The sequence below is a fragment of the Phoca vitulina genome, unplaced genomic scaffold (genome assembly GCF_004348235.1).
Source record: "Phoca vitulina isolate PV1807 unplaced genomic scaffold, GSC_HSeal_1.0 scaffold3, whole genome shotgun sequence".
Taxonomy (NCBI): Eukaryota; Metazoa; Chordata; class Mammalia; order Carnivora; family Phocidae; genus Phoca; species Phoca vitulina.
In genome coordinates, this window is record NW_022589706.1 from 65,366,216 (window position 1) to 65,386,800 (window position 20,585).

Consider the following 20,585-nt stretch of genomic DNA (forward strand, 5'->3'; position numbering starts at 1 on the left):
TATAGTCTGAAAATTGTGGCAAATAAAGGTAAAACTGCATGCCTCCTTAAATATTAGACCTTTAGATTCTAAGAGTCTAACAATCTATTATACAAATTTTAAATGTATTTAGTGACTTTCAAGTTTGTTTGTTTTTTTTTTTTGTAATCTGTACACCCAACGTGGGGCTAAGCTCATGACCTCAAGATCAAGAGTGACATTGCTCTTCCAACTGAGTCAGCTAGGGGCCCCATTTAGTGCCTTTCTTTTGATAAAACACAAAAACTAGTAATATTTAAACACAAAATATGTGTCAAGTTCCATCCTTGACAGTAGAGATATAAACCTGAATAAGATATTTACCTGTCTTTGAAGAGCTCAAAACATGTCAAATAAATAAATTTCAATGCAACACAGTAAAATAAAACAAGTGCAAACAAAGTATTCTAAAAGTACAAATGACAGAGGAATGAACTCTGCTAGAACCATCAAGAAAACTTAAAAAAAAAGATATTTCAGCAGGCTCTTCAAAGTACATAGGACTTATGGCTTTTCAAAAAATTGGCTTATTACAGCGCCTGGGTGGCTCAGTCGTTAAGCGTCTGCCTTCGGCTCAGGTCATGATCCCAGGGTCCTGGGATCGAGCCCCACATCGGGCTCCTTGCTCAGCGGAGAGCCTGCTTCTCCCTCCCCCTCTGCCTGCCTCTCTGCCTACTGTGCTCTCTCTCTCTGTCAAATAAATAAATAAAATCTTTAAAAAAAAATTGGCTTATTGGCAAAACTACCTAAATCATGTCCAGTAAGAATTCACATTATATAACCATACTTGCCAATTACTACTTTAAGACAATCAGATACTAATCATCTTACAATTAAGTTTGGTAATACACTCCTTCCAGTAGAGATGATAAAATGAGTAATTTAATTACCAGCAGTTTGCTTCCTTGGGGTAGTCCGAATGGAGTATTCAAAGTCAGGTACTGCTCTGCTACTCAAGTGAAGATGGTAATTTCTTGCTTCATCCAATAAATCTCTACATTTTAGATTTTGCTTGACAATCTGTTCTTTTGCCACAACACCCATAAGAAAATCAACTGGCAACAGCGGCAAACGAACCTAAGATCATGAATAGTTGCAGTTGTAAAATTTAAGTTGTAATCAGTTTATGCTCTACTTTGTAGTATTTTATGTTGTCTTTTTAAAACTCATTTACTACACAAAGCCTTTCTAACATGTGAAGGAAGTTCAATGAGCCAAGTTCTAAAGTGATTTCTAGTATGGTCTGCACTAATGAAATCAGATTATATGTTAAATGCACCCTCCCCCCCTTTAAATACAGATTTAAGTAGACTGGATAAAATAATTCAATTGTACTCATTCAAGTTTCTTACTTCCAAAAATGGTAGTGTCATAATCACAAGGCCCCACTGCTGCTAGAGAAAAGGCACAATCAAAACAAAATTGCCATGTTTTGTTCTTTTGCCTTTTAAAGCTAAGACTGAACAAATGGAAATGGGATTTCTTCATTACTTGAACACAGAAACATTCATAATATTAAATCAGTGTTATTTTCTCCAAATCAATCACCTTGGAAGGTTATATATTAAATCAGGGATGCATTCCCACTTCAAGTAGAGACACTCACCTTTCTTCCCTTAAAGATGCATTGATTTTCTAGTGGATTAAGGGGATGATCAAACCAGGTAATATGATTTTGAGTTAAAAGTACATATGCATACACACAAATAAGATAGCTGCAAGATAATGAAACTTTTTGTTTCTGTTGACAAACTTGTTTTCAAAGTAATTCTAAGGCCTATTTATTATCTCCCTACTAAGATACCCTGTTGACAGTAAGTAAATAAGTAAATAAGTAAGTAAGAAAAAAGCCATGTTTCTGAGGTTACAGAAGTGAAACTGGTGAGGAAAGAAAATGGAAAGTTACGTTTGTGGTTCTTTCCAGATAGGAAAGTAATCCACTACAATTTAGAAACTTCATTATAAAACAATACTTATAGCTGTTTCCTCAGAACCAGTTTCTATCAGCTTAAAAAAATATTTATTACTACAATTTCAAAGGGCTATTTTCAACATTCAGGTTAAAAAGCAAAGAATTATATTTCTAATTAAATGTAACAAATTCAGACTTATCCTTAAATAGCATAGTGAATAAATAGGAAAGTAAAGAGAAAGCCATTTTCACATTGTATTACACAAAGATTTCTATATTCCTTTGGATAATCTACACGTTTCACGATCAATGAAGCAATCTAATTTGCTTCCATATCACTTCATTTCTATACACAATCTTATTTCAGCCCCCTACCTGTGCAAGTGTTTCATCCAACCATTTGGAATGATGCTGAGGATTGGCAAGAAGCCACTTGATGGCTGCACTATAGACCTGCTTTTCATTCTCAATATTTAAATCACTGGAGGACAAAAGCTTATGGAGATGTTGGGGTGACACACTTACAAAGTCTTCACACTCCACTACTTCAGTAAAATGCTCACAGGCATACTGATCCGCCATGTCCATTAAGTCTATTCGGTTGTGACTTTCAGCAAAGGCTCTCACTGCCAGGCAGTTGGAGGGATGAAAATGTAACTTCATGTATTCACAACAAGCTCTAGCCACCAGTTCAACCTGTAGAATACAGGCTGCATATAAGAGAGGTTGGACATTGTCAACAGTCAAAGTGAGCCGTGAAGAATAGACAAATTTTACCAAGTCTTCTATTGCATCACCATCAAAATCTCTGATCTCAATCAGTGTTTGCTTGGCTTCAGCCATTTCAGAGAGAAACATGGCTCTGAAGTAGGGGATAACACAAGCCAATACTAGTTTGTGACAAGAGATTAGCTTTGAGCCAACCTGTTCAAAGCAAAGAAACAAAAGAAGACTCAGTTTCACATAAAAATCAGTTTTAGATCAGCATTGAGCATATGGGTAGCAAGGACAAAAACCCACGCAGATTTAGTGTATTTGTTTTAACAATGCAATTCTTTGGTCACTTATTTTAATCTAGGCCAGTTGCAATTTTCTTCTGCCAAATAAGCCACTTATCATCTATATATTGTCTATAATGTATATATACTAAAATCATAAACTATGATTTTCTATATTATCTCAAATTTCAGGAGCATTCTGTGAATAAATGAGAAGAGCAACACACATCATCTAGCACTAGTTGGGCACTATTTTTGTTTTAGGTCTGAGTCCCTTTCTAAAAAAAAATTTTTTTTTCCAGTCTTATTGATATAATTGACATATGACATGTTGTAAGTTTAAGTTATACAACATAGTGATTTCATATATGTATATATAATGAAATGATGGGCGCCTTGGTGGCTCAGATGGTTAAGCGTCTGCCTTCGGCTCAGGTCATGATCCCAGAGTCCTGGGATCGAGTCCCACATCGGGCTCCCTGCTCCTTGGGAGCCTGCTTCTCCCTCTGCCTCTCTCTCTCTGTCTCTCATGAATAAATAAATAAAATCTTTAAAAAAAAAAAAAAAGAAATGATTACCACAATGTTTATTAACTAACACCTCACATAATTACAATTTTTTCTTTCCCTGTGATAAGAGCTTTTTAAGATCTCCTCTCTTAGGGGCACCTGGGTGGCTCAGTCGGTTGGGCATCCGTCTCTTGGTTTCCGCTCAAGTCATAATCTCTAATGGGTCATGAGAGCGAGCCCCGCGTTGGGCTCCACACTCAGTGAGGAGTCTGCTTGGGATTCTCTCCCTCTGCCCCTCTCCCCAACCCGTGCTGAGGCACGCACGCTCTCTCAAATAAATAAATCTTTTTTTAAAAAAAGATCTCTTCTCGGGCGCCTGGGTGGCTCAGTCGTTAAGCTTCTGCCTTCAGCTCGGGTCATGATCCCAGGGTCCTGGGATCGAGCCCCACATCGGGCTCCCTGCTCTGCAGGAAGCCTGCTTCTCCCTCTCCCACTCTCCCTGCTTGTGTTCCCTCTCTCCCTGTGTCTCTCTCTGTCAAATAAATAAAATCTTTAAAAAAAAAAAAGATCTCTTCCCTTAGCCAACGTCTAAATATACAACAGTATTATTAACTAGTCACCATGTCAAGCACTAAGTGCTTTTCACATATTAACTCACTTAATTGTCCCAATGCCCCTATAAGTAGGTACTATTATGATCCACTATTTAACAGTGAGAACATTGAAGCACAGAATAAATAAACCACTACTTAGTAGTATTTACTATGAGCTTAACTGAAGTTTTTTCATTTCTTAAATTATTTTAAAATAATATAATAAAAACACTGAAATCTTACCACCTTATTTGTTGAAAAATTACACTACTGTCAATAGTTTGCTGTTATTGACACAGTAAACTTTGCTGTCACTAAATCTGTTCACACTCCATTATTTCCTACAGATAAATTCCTAGAAGTAGAAATGGTATTTCAAAGTATAGGTGCAGTTTGGATGTACACTGCTAAATTGTCTATTTCTGATCTACCAACAATATTTGTGCCATATTTTGACTGCTTATTAAAAAATATGTCAATTTGATGAATGAAAATATTATCCCACTGTTTTAGTTTATGTTTTACTAATACCATTGAAATCATTCATTAATTTTGGGCTATTTGTATCTCTTCTATGAACTTTTTCCTATGTGACTTTTTTCGTATGTATTTGTAAGAACTCCTCATACATTTAGAGTGTGAGTCGTTTGTCATATTTATTTCAAGCTTTTCTCTTTTATGATGTACTTTTTTTTATTCACCCCCTATAGACTTTTACACAATCAAATCGATCTTTGTCTTTATTATTTCTGCCTTAGATGTTATGCTTAAAATTGGAATCATTCTAATAGTCCATAAATGTTAACTTCAGGTATTCCAGTATTTTTATGGCTTTACTGTTTTACACTTACATCTTTATTTCCATCTGGAAGTTTTTGGTACTGAGTATCCAGTTTTCCAAGCACTTTATGTTAAATAATCATTAAGTGCAAGTAATAGGATAGTGTTTTATAAATTTTCCTGTTTGCCTGTAGCATTTTGACTGTATAATACACTTATAGTTGTGTCTCATTATTTGGGAATGAATTTTAAAATGAGAACTTCTAAAGAAAAAGGCCTGAGGAGTATTACAATGTATAAAGGCTTTTGTTTATAAATGTTCCTCCCTGACCCTTTTTCACTAACGTGGAAGAAAAATGAATATGCCTTCAACAAATACAAGATAATCATTTCTGTTAGTTATACTATATTTAATTTTCTAAAAGAATTCACAAGGCAGGATTTAGATTCTATTGAGATTCAAGGTGTAACCTAGACTAAAGCAGAAAGCTTGGCATGTTTTCAAATTCACTTCAGTCCTAAAATGGGATGTGAAACCTGATATTAAACATTTTAAAAACAGGCTAAAAATATCCTTTTTTTAAGAATATCTGCATATGCTGGTGGCACCTGGGTGGCTCAGTCGTTAAGCATCTGCTCGGCTCAAGTCATGATCCCAGGGACCTGGGATCGAGTCCCACATCGGGCTCCCTGCTCCGCGGGAAGCCTGCTTCTCCCTCTCCCACTCCCCCTGCTTGTGTTCTCTCTCGCTGTGTCTCTCTCTGTCAAATAAATAAACAAAATCTTTAAAAAAAAAAAAAAAAGAATATCTGCATATGCCATCATTGAGATTTAGTTTCTATGTAAATAGCTGTAAATCTCACGACATAAATCTGCTTCAACAACTTGCCATTACATAAAATAGAATTCTACAATTTCCAGTTAAACATTATTTTAACACTGCTTTCTTATCCAAGCTGTATAAATCGATGGACCACAAATTATTTTCATATTGTTCATGAGGATTTGTCTTGCAATAACTCTTTTAATTTGATTCAAATAAACTAAAATTTGAATATTTAATACACACACACACAATCACACCCCCTATGTGCCCTTTTAGAATAAATACCCATCTTAATTTTAAAAAGGTCTTTGAGCCATGTGTATGAAATAGCAACATCAAAATATTTGGCTTTTTATGCACTGATTCTCCTTTGACATTATATAGTCTCATTATATTACTGAAAGTTTATTTCTATATTCTTCTGCTCTGGTACATAAAAATAATTATCAATTACCAAAAACATTTCATCAGAAATTTAGGAATGAAAGAACATTTCATCAGAAATTTAGAAATGAGGGATGCCTGAGTGGCTTAGTCGGTTAAGCGTCTGCCTTCGGCCCAGGTCATGATCACAGGGTGCTGGGATCGAGCCCCGCATCAGGCTCCCTGTTCAGCGGGGAGTCTGCTTCTCCCTCTGCCTGCTTCTCCCCCTGCTTGTGCTCTTTCCCTCTCTCTCTCTCTTGCTCTCTCAAATAAATAAATAAAATCTTTAAAAAAAAAAAAAAGAAATTTAGAAATGAGGGACACCTGGGTGGCTCAGTCAGTTAAGCCTTTGGCTCAGGTCATGATCCCAGGGTCCTGGAACTGAGTCCCGCATCAGGCTTCTTGCTCAGTGGGGAGCCTGCTTCTCCCTTGGCCTGCCACCTCCCCTGCTTGGGCATGCTTGCACTCTCTCTCTCTCTGACAAATAAATAAAGTCTTTTTAAAAACCTGCATAATGGAAACAATGGATAACATTTTAGAGATCGAATAAACAAGGATCGACAAATATAAATATTTAAATAGCTTTTCTGAACATGAAAAAAATCAAAATATCAATTTATTACTTGAACGTCAGAAAGTAAAAGTGATCATTTATTATACTGTTTAACACAGAATGCTTAAGTGTTAAATATAAAATCACCTCCTCCTTTATCATTTTTCTTTTATTAGATTATGTCTGCCTTCCAGTCAGGAGTTATCTGTTACATTTATAAGGCTAATAATTTTATCATTTCTACCTCTTGGAAGTATGCTGGTAAAATGTAGTTCATATATTTTGCTTCCCTGAAACCTTTTGGAGGACTTATTCATATCTGGTCATTTAGAAGTTTGACACCAAAAAATTATGACACTTAGTCTTGAAAGTATTTATTAGAATTCTATAAACATTTGTTTAAAAAAATTACAGAAACATGTACTTTAAAGAAAAAGAAGCCAAATGATATGAATAAAACATATTCAGTGGCAGCATCAACAGGTGATGTAGGGGATTTCCTTCCTCTAATAATCTGTTAACCTCTTTAAGTAAAATTAACTATAATCTTTAGTAAGAATTACATTTCCTCAAACTACATAAAGCATGAGTATAAGCATCTTTGTAAATGTTACTCCTGTTGATCTATAACATATAATTTAAGCATTATGAGTGCCATGCAATACCTCTGCAAGACAAATTTCCCCATCCTTTATCCAACCAAATTGTTGCCCTTAAGAAGCTTGCCCCATACATAATTTTAGACCTGCTACTGGATATACTGTTTAAAATGTTTTCATTAATAAACAAAATAACATATAAACAAGTTTTACCTCTCCCTGGAATGACCTCAAGATAATAATCTCTTATGTGAAGCCTTTCCAATCACCTCTCAGGCATAATTCATAAATCCTCTCCTATGCTACCATAAAAATAACACAAAAATGATAATCACTAAATTGTACTATCATTAGCTGTGTTTGTGCCTATCTCTGACTAAATTTCAAATGCCTTCAAGGCAAGAAAAGATTATTGTTCAAATTTCAAGTTTATTTATACTCTCCACGTACTAGAGTAAGACCTTAGTAAATATATGCTAAATAAACTTGTTATTTCTAACATAGGTGTTCATTTTGGAATTTAAAAATCAGCTAATGACCTTATATACAAATAATAAAATCTGGATAACTGCATTTTTTTAAAAAAAAGATTTTATTTTTTTAAAGATTTTATTTATTTATTTGAGAGAGAGAGAAAGAGCACAAGTGGGGATAAGGGCAGAGGGAGAAGCAGACTCCCCGCTGAGCAGGGAGCCCAATGCAGGGCTGGATCCCTGCACTCCAGGATCATGTCCTGAGCCAAAGGCAGATGCTGAACTGATGGAGTCACCCAGGTGCCCCTAAAGATTTTATTTTTAAGTAATCTCTATACCCAACGTAGGGCTCAAATTTACAACCCCGAGATCAAGGGTCACACACTCCACTGTCTGAGCGAGCTCAATGATCTTTCTAAAATGTGCGTCTTGGGGCGCCTGGGTGGCTCAGTCGTTAAGTATCTGCCTTCAGCTCAATTCATGATCCCAGGGTCCTGGGACTGAGCCCTGCATCGGGCTTCCTGCTCTGCGAGAGGCCTGCTTCTCCCTCTCCCACTCCCCCTGCTTGTGTTCCCTCTCTGTGTCTCTGTCAAATAAATAAAATATTTAAAAAAAATAAAATAAAATGTGTGTCCTAAAAGCAATAATGGTCAAAGGAAACATACTAATAAAAGAACGTAGATGACTTTATATTAAAGAATAATCCTAAAAGTTATATGAATATAAAAAGTGAAGTTTATGTTGAACAGAGCATTATAAATTATCCATAACCCCATTTGACTTAGTTGTTCTACGACAGTTAAATTCTGACAGCTGAAGAAATGTTGAATTAGAGTTAAGAAACAATCCAATATTAGACCTGTTAAAAGATTAAGTTGTAATAGTTTTTAAAGATTTTATTTATTTATTTGTCAGAGAGAAAGAGAGCACAAGCAGGGGGAGCGGTGGGCAGAGGAAGAAGCAGACTCCCCACTGAGCAGGGAGCCCGATGCGGGACTCAATCCCAGGACCCTGGGATCATGACCTAAGCCAAAGGCAGACCCTTAACTGACTGAGCCACCCAGGCATCCCAAGTTGTAATACTTTAATCAATAGGAACAAAATACACCATAGCAGAATTATCTGATACCCTTGGAACAACAATAATAGTACACATAATGATCCAAATAGAGGATATTTGTGATCTATTCTATACCAAGCCTGCCATAAGGACTTAACTTGTATCAATTCACTTATTCCTCACAAAAACCTAATCATGACTCCAATTTTATAGTTGAAAAAGTAAAAATGATAGTCCCTTTAAATTAATGAAGTGTTTCTTATTCCCCAAAGATCTCTGTCACTGTTTAAAACACAGTATTTTAGTTTTCAACCACTGATTCTGTGGGAGTTTTTATTTCAATCTATTGCCTAAGTTACACAATAAAGTTATGAGTTTAGTTCTCACTTGCCCTAAAATGGCTATATCCCTATTTTTTACTTAAGAAACTTTGTATGTACTATGTTGTAAAAATCATTCTAAAATTCAATTATAAAATTTATAAAATCAATAATTTTCCATTCATACACTGATATGCTGAATGATAATTGACTGAATTCAAATAATCTATTTTACAGTTTTTGTTTTTGCCAAAGCCAGTGTGGGTCACTGAATTTCACAGCAAGGGTGAAAATTAGAATAATGGCATAAAATTAAACATACCATACAGAACAAAAAAACTTGTGATCCTACATTAAAATATATACATGGCTAAATTTCACACAGAGCTAGAATTATATAATGGTTTTCTTCTCAATCTCTTAGGACCCGGAAATACATAGGGAACAGTAACAGTTTATTCGCAACATAATACTATAGTCCCAGACATTCTGGACCTGAAACTCAAAGCTTATGCTTTCAGTTTACAGACTTTTGTTGAGTGTCCTCTGATCTGATTCTTCAGGTGGGTCTTCAATCCCTATGACTCAGCTCTAAAAACTTGCCTGATCAAGAGCAGAAAGCAAAATCTAAGAGATTCCAAAGTGGCAAATCAAATGTGGAAAATGCTCCATGAATGCATATGAATCACCAAAAAAAATTTTCATATTACACTGACACAGAAGAATAGTAAAAAAAAGTACCTTAAACAAGTAATGACGAACAATTAGAACATGGATTCTTCCACACTGCTTTATCACTCTTCCAATTTTACTAAAACTGTCTTTTTCAGAATAACATGATTCTATAGACCACAGACTTAAAATTTACTACACTTTTTCATCCAAGTCTAAATAGATTCTACTTCACTATCAGGTATAGATAATCTCACTCAAGAGACAACTGTTTTAAAGTAGCGGTTAAATTACCAGATAGGAACATATACTAAAATACTAGTGCAGCTGAATAAACAACCAAGACTTCCTAACTTTCTAAGTAATTTCTAAATTCATGAGTTAAGAGCTTACTGGTCAACAGCACTTTATTAATTTCATTAATAATAACTATTTAATGTTTTAAAGTTCCAGAACTCTCAGAAGTTAAACTAAGAAATAATGAATATTAACATTTAATTAGTACAATAATTTTATCTTATGCTAACCTCCCTTTATATACCTTCCCTTATGTCCTTTCACCTTCAATAAAAAAGGATGAAGACTAAAACTATCTTGACTATAACAAGTAAGTATGGCACCAAAAATCTGCCTTGTGTGGTTCTAGAAACCTTCATTTTTCTTAATGCAATAAAGAGGTTGAAAAAGAAAAAAAGAGAGTCTCACCTTTAGTGTGACATCACAGAGTTCTCCATTTTCATAAAACCGAAGAAGGGAACCATGAAAATCTTTCCAAGCTTCATTTGCTTCAAAGATAAAGGAGTCTTCTCCATCACCATCACTAATTGAAGACCTATTCTTTATTTGCTGGTGCTGCTGCCTTTTCCCCTTTGTGCAGTGATTCCTAGCTTGCTTTGCATTCACAGATTCTGAAGCCATTTGTAACACTCTTCTTTTAATATAGCTCTCTTCTCAAACATCCCATTTATTCTTTTGTAAAGAGTGGGGAAAGGCAGAAGGTAGATGCTGCCCGCTAACCTTCAGACATTTTTCGAAATCCACTCAAATTGTCATTGTCCAGTTTCCTGAGATTAAAAAACAAATAAAACACATAAAAATTCACCAAAAGAAAAAAATCATTGGTAATTAGTTTACCAAAGCTACATATGTAAAATGACCACATAAATTATTACTTAAAAAAGAAAAAGTAACTTTGTAGCTTTATGATATATGTCATAGAAGTTACCTCAGCTAATTATTTCAGTAAAGGAATGCCTTTAAAATCTAATTTGAAAATTCTGGGAAGATGGTGGAATAGAAGCATCAGGAACCTGTCTTCCCCACCTAGGCAACAATTGCACTGGCAGAATCTGCCTAATATAACTATTTTGGAATTCTGTGGAGTCTGGTGAAGGCTTGCAATTTCCAGGGAAAGACTTGAGATGTTTAGTTTTGGTCAATTTCAGCAGTAGCAGCAGCCCATTCCCACATCCTCAGTCAAGTGGCAAGTAAGCAGCTGTGTGCACATTCCTGAGAGCTTGCACAGTTTTCAGGAGTCAGGGTGGACAAAAAGGACCCAGTCCTCCAAATATCAGGGATCTCTGCTGATTGCTGACTACAGCTTCTGATCACAGAGGTGTAGATAAAGAGGTGGATAGCCATGTTAATACACCTCCACCTATTGTTGCAAGTCCCTCCCTCTTGGCTGAAGTGACTTCCAGAGGATTTAAAAGGCTTGTGTCCTTCCTTCCCACTCATTTGTTTTTTTTTCCCTTTTCAGAAGCAAGACAATATAAAATAAGAGTATATACAAGGAAAACTAGAAAGTGACAATGCATGCCAAAGGAAATGCTCAGAAAAGACCTAAGACGACCTTAAATTATACCTCAGGTTGATCTTCAGCATAGAGATGGCCTACAATAATCAAAAAGAGGGGGGGGGAAAGTAACAAAAAATAGCAGACCTTAAAGAAGAACTGGATTAAATCTGGACACTGATTTCCAGAATTACTACATTATTAGATTCAAATGCCCAGTGTTCAAGAAAAGAATCACAAGGCATACGATGGAACACATTTGGGGGGGGGGCAGGTGGACAAACAACAAACTGTCCTTAAAAAAAAGGAACTAACGAGATTTATACTAAATGAAGACTTTAAAACAACTCTTTTAAAGATGCTTCAGGGGCTAACTGAACATAATAAAAAAAATAAAATAAAGATGCTCAAAGAACTAAAGGAAGATGTGGAGTCAGGAAAACAATCAATACCATCAAACAGAAAAACTAAATAGACACCAAAAAGAGTTTCTGGAACTGAAAAGTGCAATAACTGAAATAAAAAATTCACTAGAGGGACTTAGGACAGATTTGAACAGGCAAAAGAATTATCAACCCTGAAGCAAGACAATGGAAATTATTGACTCTCAGGAAAAAATTGAAGAAACATGAGCAGAACCTAAAAGACTTGTGGAACATCACACAGACCAATATACACATTGTAGGAATCCTCGAAGAGTAAGAGAGAGATAAAGGGGAAGAGAGACTATTTAAAGAAATAATGACTAAAAACTCCCTAAATTTGATGAATATAAACATTCAAGAAGTTCTACAAAAGAGAACTCAAAGAAAACCACACCAAGACATTATAATCAAGTTTCCAAAAGACAAAGATAAAAAGAGAATCTATAACACAACAAGAGAAAAGTGAATCATCAGATACAGGATTCCTCAATAAGAGTATCAGATTTTTTTATAAGAAACTTCAGAAGCCAGAAAGGGTGGGCAGATATGTTCAAGGTACTAAGAGACAAAAACTGTCAATCAAAAATATTGTATCTGGCAATAATATCCTTCAAAAGCGAGGGAAGAATTAAGACATTCCCAGATAAACTAAAGCTGGGACAGTTTGTGACCATTAGACCCGGCCTGCAAGAAATATTCAAGAGAGACCTACAAGGTTAAATGAAAGAATGCTAAATAGTAACTCAAAGCCATATGGAAAAATAAAGAGTTCAGTAAAAGTAAATACATGGGTAATTACAAAAGCTGGTATTACTGTAGCAATGGTTTGTAACCACATTTTGTTTTCTACAGATTTAAGAGACTAATACATCTAAAGAAGAAAAAGCAATTATTAAGGTAAAAGCTGATATTACTGTAACTTTCATTTGTAACACCAAATCTTATTTCCTATACAACCTAAGGGGGACTAATTTAAAATAGAAAATTAAAAATGAAAAATTTTAGATCAAAATTTAATAATTACTAATTGTGTCCAAAGACACAAACAAGTTAAAATGAAAAGGATGGAAAAAATATTCCACGCAAATAGTAACCAAAAGAGAGCAAATACAGCTATACTAGTACCAGATAAAATAAATTTAAGTCAAAAAAGGTTACAAGAAACAAAGAAAGATACTATATATTAACAAAGGATCAACACAGCAAGAAGATATAACAAAGATTTATGCCTGTAATGACAAATCATGAAAATACATGAAGCAAAAACTAAAAGAAATGAAGTGACAAATAAATAGTTCCAGAATAATAACTGGAGACTCCAATACTCCATTCATAATAATGCATAGAACAACCAGACAGAAGAAATAGAGAACAACACACACAATAAACCCACTAGATCTAAGACATAAAAAGAACACTCTACCCAACAACACAATACACATCCTTCTCAAGTGCACATGGGACATTTTCCAGAATAGACCATTGTTAGGCCACAAATTAAGTCTCAAAGATTTAAAAAGATAAACAGCATACCAAGTATCTTCTAACTACAAAAGGATGAATTTAGACATCAATGACAAAAGAAAAATGGAAAATTGGCAGGACTGGGAAAAATAATACACTTTTAAACAACCAATGGATCAAAGAGGAAATCACAAGGGAAAACAGAAAATACTTAGCAAATGAAAACAAAAACACAACATACCAAAACTGATAGTAGCCACAGTGAAAGCAGTGCTAAGGAGGAAACTTACGCTATAAACATATTTTTAAAAATCTCAAATAAAATCTCAAATCAAAAATCTCAAATCTAGCTTTACAACTTAAACTAGAAAGGGGGGGGCACCTGAGTGGCTCAGTCGGTTAAGCGTCTGCCTTCGGCTTAGGTCATGATCCCAGGGCCCTGGGATCGAGCCCCGCATCGGGCTCTCTGCTCAGCGGAGAGCCTGCTTCTCCCTCTACCTGCCATTCTGCCTATCTGTGCTCTCTCTCTATCTCTCTGTCAAATAAATATATAAAATCTTAAAAAAAAAAAAAAAAAAAACTAGAAAAGGAAAACAAACTAAACCCAAAGCTAGCAGAAATGAAATTAAGATTAGAAGAGAGATAAATGAAAAAGAAAACAGACACACAATAGAGGAAAAAGTTGGTTCTTTGAAGAGATCAACACAATTGACAAAACTTCAGCTGAATCAAGTAAGACAAAAAGATAGAAGGTTCAAATTAATAAAATCAGAAATGAAGTGGGAACATTACTTCTGACTCTACAAAAATAAAAAGAATTATAAGAGAATACTATGAACAATTGTACAACAAATTGAGTATGAAATTGACAAGTTTCTAGGAAACAAAATCTAAATCACAAAGAAATAGAAAATCTGAATAGACATAACTATTAAGAAGATTGAATCAATAATCAAAAATCTCCCAACAAATTAAAGACTTAGACCTAAGGGCTTCACTAGTGAATTCTACCAAACATTTAACGAAAAACTAATACTATTCCTTCCAAACTTTTCCCAAAAAATTGAAGAGGACAGAAAACATCCTAACTCATTCAATGAGGCCAGCATTACCCCGATATCAAAGTTAAACAAAGACTATGAGAAAACTACAAACCTATAAATCTTAGGAACACTGATGCCTGAAATCATAAAACTCCTAGAGGAAAACACAGAGGAAAAACTTCATGACACTGGATGTGGCATGATTGCTTGGATTTAACACCAAAAGCACAGACAACAAGAAAAAAGACAAATGGGACTACATCAAACTTTAAAACGTCTGTGCAGCACAGGAAACAACACAGTGAAAAGGAAACCCACAGAAAGGAAGAAAATATTTGCAAGCCAAAAGTCCTTCAACTCAACAGTAACAACAAAAACCCTCAAACAGTCCAATTTAAAAATGGGCAAAGGACCTGAATAGACATTTCTCCAAAAAAAAAAAAAAGAAATGACCAATAAACACAAGATGTTCAACATCACTATCAGGAGTATGCAAATCAAGACCCCAAACCATTAGGATGGCCACAATCAAAAATTCAGAAAATAACAGGGTGCTGGATGGCTCAGTCGTTAAGCGTCTGTCTGCCTTCGGCTCAGGTAATGGTCCCAGGGTCCTGGGATCAAGCCCCACATCAGGCTCCCTGCTTGGTGGGAAGCCTGCTTCTCCCTCTCCCACTCCCCCTGCTTGTGTTCCGTCTCTTGTTGTGTCTCCCTCTGTCAAATAAATAAATAAAATCTTTGAAAAAAAAAATTATTTTCCCCCAGAAAATAACAAGTATTGGCCAGGATGTGGCCTTACGCACTGTTGCTAGGAATGTTAAAATGGTGCAGATGTAAGGTGCAGGAGGAAAATAGCAGATTGGGAGGATTCTGAGCTCACCTCGTCCCACAAACACACCTAGAAAGCCTCATCAGAGGAACTAATGGGATGCCTGGGTGGCTCAGTCGGTTAAGCGTCTGCCTTCGGCTCAGGTCATGATCCCGAGGTCCTGGGATCAAGTCCCGCATCAAGCTCCTTGCTCAGCAGGGAGCCTGCTTTTCCCTCTGCCTGCTGTTCCCCCTGCTTGTGCATGCTCACTCTCTCTCTCTCTGACAAATAAATAAAATCTTAAAAAAAACAAGAGGAACTAACTTAGAAAATGACCCAAAGACTGGCAGAACAAACTTTCCAAAGTTAATCATGGGGAAGAGGTCACATTAAAAAAGGGTAAGAGGGTCAGAGACATAATCAGCAAACTAACTCCTGGCAAGACTAACCACAAATGGGAGGGTTACCACAAGCAGAGAAGGGAGAAGAAGACCCCACATGAGACTTGCACTGGAAAAACAATCCCCACATTTGGCTTTGAAAACCAGTAAGGATTAAATAACTTCATGAGTTTTTACAATCAGTAGGGCTTAAAATCAGCAAGGCCTGGCTCTGGCAGAGCCAGAAGGTGATAGGAAACTGAGTCCTTGCCCTGAAAGACCCAGCATAAAAGCAACAATTTGAAAAGCGCCTGGGGTATGCAGGAAGAAGAGTTACTTAATCTCAGAACATATGCTGGAGAGGCAGGGATCTTTTTTTTTTTTTTTTTTTAAAGATTTTATTTATTTATTTGACAGAGAGAGAGACAGCGAGAGCAGGAACACAAGCAGGGGGAGTGGGAGAGGGAGAAGCAGGCTTCCTGCCAAGCAGGGAGCCCGATGTGGGACTCGATCCCAGGACTCTGGGATCATCACCTGAGCCGAAGGCAGACGCTTAACGACTGAGCCACCCAGGCGCCTGAGGCAGGAATCTTAAGAAGACTTCTTCAAGGACAAAAGAGCCGGCGGGTGTCATTTCTCTTTCCACCCCCAAGCAGAGAGAGCTGGACACTTCTGGGAACACACTCCATCTAGCTTGCTAACACCACACACCCTGACCCTACATTCTCCTGCAGATCTGCCCCATCCAACCCTGTCCCACTTGGCAAGCATCCCTCCAAAGCAGCCCAATTGGGGAAGAGCACCACTTCAAAGTGACTCCTGCGCTGGGAAGAGGGGAAGATAACCACACACACCAGTGCAACTGCAGCCTCAGAAGACTTACTGAGGGCAGGCATCTGGTCTGATTGCAGGCCTGCAATCAGATAAAAAGAGCCAAAAGAGATGAAGAACTCAGTATCTGAAATTAAAATTGTATACACTAGAGGGAATCAATACCAGATTAGAAAAGGCAGAAGAATGGATAAGCAAATTAGAAGACAGAGTAATGGAAAGCAACCAAGATGAACAAAAAAAAGAGAATAAGAAAAATGAGAATAGGTTATGGGAATTGACTGACATCATCAAGTGTAATAATACTTGCATTATAGTGATCCCAGAAAGAGAACAGGAGAAAAGGGGAGAGAAAACTTATTTGAAGAAAGAATAGCTGAAAACTTCCCAAATCTGGGGAAAGAGATATCCACATCTAGAAGGCACAGAGAACGCCCAAGAAAATAACCTCCAATGAGGTCTACGCCATGATACATAACAAAGTGGCAAAAAGTAGTGAAAAAGAGAGAATTTTAAAAACAGCAAGAAAGGGGGCACCTGGGTGGCTCAGTCATTAAGCATCTGCCTTCGGCTCAGGTCATGGTCCCAGAGTCATGGGATTGAGCCCCCCATCAGGCTCCCTGCTCAGCGGGAAACCTGCTTCTCCCTCTTCCACTCCCCCTGCTTGTGTTCCCTCTCTCGCTGTGTCTCTCTGTCAAATAAATAAATAAAATCTTTAAAAAAATAAAATAAAATAAAATAAAATAAAAACAGCAAGAGAAAAGAAAATAGTTACTTGTATACAAGGGAAACCCTGTAGGGCTATCAGCTGAATTTTAGGCAGAACATTGCAGGCCAGAAGGGAGTGGCATGATAGAGTCAAAGTGCTGAAAAGAAAAAACCTGCAACCAAGAATACTCTACCCAGCAAGGCTATCATTCAGAAAAGGAGAGATAAAGAGTTTCCCACACCAACAAAAGTTAAAGGGACTTCTTTGAGTGGAAAGGAACAACCATAATCAAGAGTAAGAAAATTAGGGAAGGAACAAATTTCACAGGTAAATACAAATATAATAAAAGTACTAGATCAGGGCGCCTGGGTGGCTCAGTTGGTTAAGCGACTGCCTTCGGCTCAGGTCATGGTCCTGGAGTCCCGGGATCGAGTCCCACATCAGGCTCCCTGCTCGGCGGGGAGTCTGCTTCTCCCTCTGACCCTCCTCCCTCTCATGCTCTCTGTCTCTCGTTCTCTCTCTCAAATAAATAAATAAATAAAATCTTTAAAAAAAGTACTAGATCAATCAGTTATAAAACCAGTACAGAGGTTAAAGCACAAAAGTAGTAAAAATCAATTATTTCTAAAAAGTCAGCCAAGGGATTCACAAAAGGATATGAAGTATTATATCATATACATAAAATGTGGGGATTAAAGATTTACTGCTTTTAGAATGGGTTCAAAGTAAGCAACCATCAGCTTAATATAGACTGGTATATGCATAAAATATTACATGTGAACTTAATGGTAACCACAAATCAAAAATCTGTAATTGATATGCAAAAAATAAAAAGGAATCCCCAAGCATATCACTAAAGAAAGCCATCAAACCACAAGGAAAGAAAGCAAGGGAAGGAACAGAGAAGAACACAAAAACAACCATATAAAGTAACAAAATGGCAATAAGTACATACCTATCAATAATTACTTTGAATATAAATTAACTAAATGCTATAATCAAAAGACATAGGGTGACTGAATGGATATAAAAGCAAGATCCATCGATACACTGCCTACAAAACACTCACCTCAGATCTAAAGACACATGCAGACTGAAAGTGAAGGGATTAATTTATCATACAAATAGAAGTGAAAACAGAGCTGTGAATGTCCACAATAGCCAAAATATGGAAAGAGCAGATGAACGGATAAAGATGCGGTGTGCAGACACACACACACACACACACACACACACACACACACACTGGAATATTACACAGCTATCAAAAAGAATGAAATCTTGGGCGCCTGGGTGGCTCAGTCGTTAAACGTCTGCCTTCGGCTCAGGTCATGATCCCAAGGTCCTGGGATCAAGTCCCACATCGGGCTCCCTGCTCCGCGGGAAGCCTGCTTCTCCCTCTCCCACTCCCCCTGCTTGTGTTCCTGCTCTTACTATGTCTCTCTCTGTCAAATAAATAAATAAAATCTTAAAAAAAAAAAAAGAATGAAATCTTACCATTTGCAATGATGTGGCTGGAACTAGAGGATATTATGCTAAGCGAAATAAGTTAATCAGAGAAAGACAATTATCATATGATCTTATTGATATGTGGAATTTAAGAAACAAGGCAGAGGATCATAGGGGGAGAGAGCAAAAATTAAGCAAGACAAAACCAGAGAGGGAGACAAACCATAAGAAATTCTCAATCTTAGGAAACAAACTGAGGGTGGTTGGAGGGGAGGTAAGTGGGGGGATGGGATAATGGGTGATGGGCATTAAGGAGGGCACTTGATGGAATGAGCAATGGGTGTTTGTTATATGCAACTGATGATTCTCTAAATTCTACTTCTGAAACTAATAATACACTATATGTTAATTAAATTGAATTTAAATTTAAAAATTTTTTAAATGAAAATAAAGCTGGGGTAGCAATATTTATACTGAACAAAATAAATTTTAAAACAGAGACTGTGACAAGAGACAAAGGAAACTACATAATGATAAACAGCACAATCCAACAAGAGGATATAACAATTCTAAATATTTATGCACACAACATAAAAGCACCTAAATACATAAACCATTAACAGACGTAAAGAAAAGAATTTCAGTAATACAATAACAGTAGGGGACTTTAACACCCTCACTTACATTAATGGATAGATCATCCAGACAGAAAATCAACAAGGCAACAATGGCTTTGAATGACACATTGGATCAGATAGATGTATTCAGAACATTCCATCCCCAAACAGTGGAACAATGAATGGGCTAACCTGGAAATCACAAAATACACAGAGACAGACTAGACGGCAGCAGCTGGCATACAGCTCCTTAGATGCCATGGCTTCAATTGCACGGTAGCTCCCACCAGGTGTGAGCATCACCAGCCTCTCCCCCAGGAGGCCATTGCAGTCCGCCACCCCCTGCTCCTCTGTAACCATGTGCTTACTGAAAGTCTGTAATCAAATGCCAGTATGTCAGAGGAGACGCAACAGGACTCAGTGGAGTGTGCTACTCAGACACTGAATATAGGGAAGGACATTTGGCCCATATTAAGGAGTTTAACAAGAAGTACAACCCCACCTTGCACTGCATCGTGGGGAGAAACTTCAGTAGTTACGTGACACATGAAACCAACACTTCATCTACTACTACCTGGGCCAAGTGGCCATTCTTCTGTTCATACTTGGTTAAAAGCATGTACTGGGTGTCACATACCCAGTGGTCCACTCAAAGACAAGGACTACAGCCTAAATTCCAAATACCAGAGACTGAAATCTTAAGCCTTGCATGAGAGAACACCCTGATCTCTGAACCTCTATGGGCATTCTCTGTACAATTTTGTTATTGGTTATTAAATTAGCAAAACAAAACAAAGGCAAATGAAAATGAAAACACAATGGTCCAAAATCTTTGGGATGCAATAAAAACTGTTCTAAGGAAGATTAAGCAGTACAGGCTTACCTCAAGAAGCAAGAAAAATCACAAATAAAAAACCTAACCTTACACCTAAAGGAACTAGAAAAAGCCCAAAACCAGAAGGAAGGAAATAATAATGGTTAGAGCAGAAATGAAATAGACCCCCCCCAAAAAATCAATAAAACCAGCAGTTGGTTCTTTGAAAAGATCAATAAAATTTATAAACCTTTAGCCAGACTTATCAGAAAAGAGAGGAATCAAGTAAAATCAGAAATGAAGGAGAAATAACTGACACCCCAGAAATTCAAAGGGTTATAAGAGAATATTAGGAAAAATTATACGCCAACAAATAAGAACAACCTATAAGAAACAACCTATAAGAAATGGATAAATTCCTAGAAACATAACCTTGCAAAACTGAATCAGGAAGTAATAGAAAATTTGAAAAGACTGACTACTGGCAATGAAATTAAATCAATAACCAAAAAGT

At 36.7% G+C, this 20,585-nt stretch overlaps 1 protein-coding gene and 1 pseudogene across 4 annotated transcripts in view; one reads left to right on the forward strand and one right to left on the reverse strand.

Annotated features, from left to right (window-relative positions):
* The window catches only part of KLHL8 (kelch like family member 8), a 59,519-nt gene that overhangs the window by 17,165 nt on the left and 21,769 nt on the right, over positions 1 to 20,585 (reverse strand). For 3 of the 4 annotated variants that reach the window (XM_032400751.1, XM_032400752.1, XM_032400753.1), the window contains 3 exons: positions 10,442 to 10,800; positions 2,306 to 2,854; positions 909 to 1,095 (listed from right to left, as the gene is read on the reverse strand). In XM_032400751.1, the coding sequence (XP_032256642.1) occupies positions 909 to 1,095; positions 2,306 to 2,854; positions 10,442 to 10,654 (949 nt within the window). In that variant the 5' untranslated portion in view covers positions 10,655 to 10,800. The remainder of the gene's footprint in view (positions 1 to 908; positions 1,096 to 2,305; positions 2,855 to 10,441; positions 10,801 to 20,585) is intronic. The other variant, XM_032400754.1, reaches the window with a different exon arrangement.
* LOC116630275 lies at positions 16,950 to 20,178 on the forward strand (annotated as a pseudogene).